This window comes from Eurypyga helias, unplaced genomic scaffold (assembly GCF_000690775.1).
Source record: "Eurypyga helias isolate BGI_N326 unplaced genomic scaffold, ASM69077v1 scaffold44873, whole genome shotgun sequence".
NCBI lineage: Eukaryota > Metazoa > Chordata > Aves > Eurypygiformes > Eurypygidae > Eurypyga > Eurypyga helias.
This window is the reverse complement of record NW_010240326.1, coordinates 12916-13358: the sequence shown is the minus strand read 5'-3', so window position 1 is coordinate 13358 and position 443 is coordinate 12916. Positions and strand designations below refer to the sequence as shown.

Here is a 443-nt window from a genome sequence, read left to right as displayed (position 1 = left end):
GATCCTCTTCGTAGCTCCTGGATTAAGTGCCCTGATGAAGTATCAAATATTCTTATAAGGGTCCCCTTGAAAAGGAATCAAGCATCGTATGAGGAAAGCCGGAAGCCTCTCTTCACGTCTGCGAATGCATCCTAAAATCCCATCCCGCCAGCGTGCCCCACGCCCACACACGTGGGTTTTGCATCCCTGCACATTTGACAGAACCCCTCAATTTTTGGGAAGAACACTGGGTTCCCCCCGGCATCACCACCGTGTCTGATGATGACCCCCATCTGGGCCTTCAGCCGACTCGGGGTGGGTCACCCAGGTTACGTTCTAAAGCACCAGCGCAGCCCTGGCGTTCGCTCGCGGAGGGGAGACGCGCGTAAGGCCGCCTGCGCCCGGGTTCTCTGCATCATTCCTCACCCTCCCCATCCCCAGCGCTTGGTTTGCCTTGCGGCTGG

The 443-nt window shown here is 57.6% G+C and overlaps 1 protein-coding gene across 1 annotated transcript in view; it reads right to left on the bottom strand.

The window, feature by feature from the left end:
• Positions 1-4: 4 nt before the first annotated feature.
• Positions 5-443, bottom strand: part of WDR45B (WD repeat domain 45B) — a gene marked incomplete at its 3' end in the record, with an annotated part of 8253 nt that continues 7814 nt past the window's right edge. The window contains exon 6 of the mRNA XM_010148396.1: positions 5-65. Within this exon, the coding sequence (XP_010146698.1) occupies positions 5-65 (61 nt within the window). The remainder of the gene's footprint in view (positions 66-443) is intronic.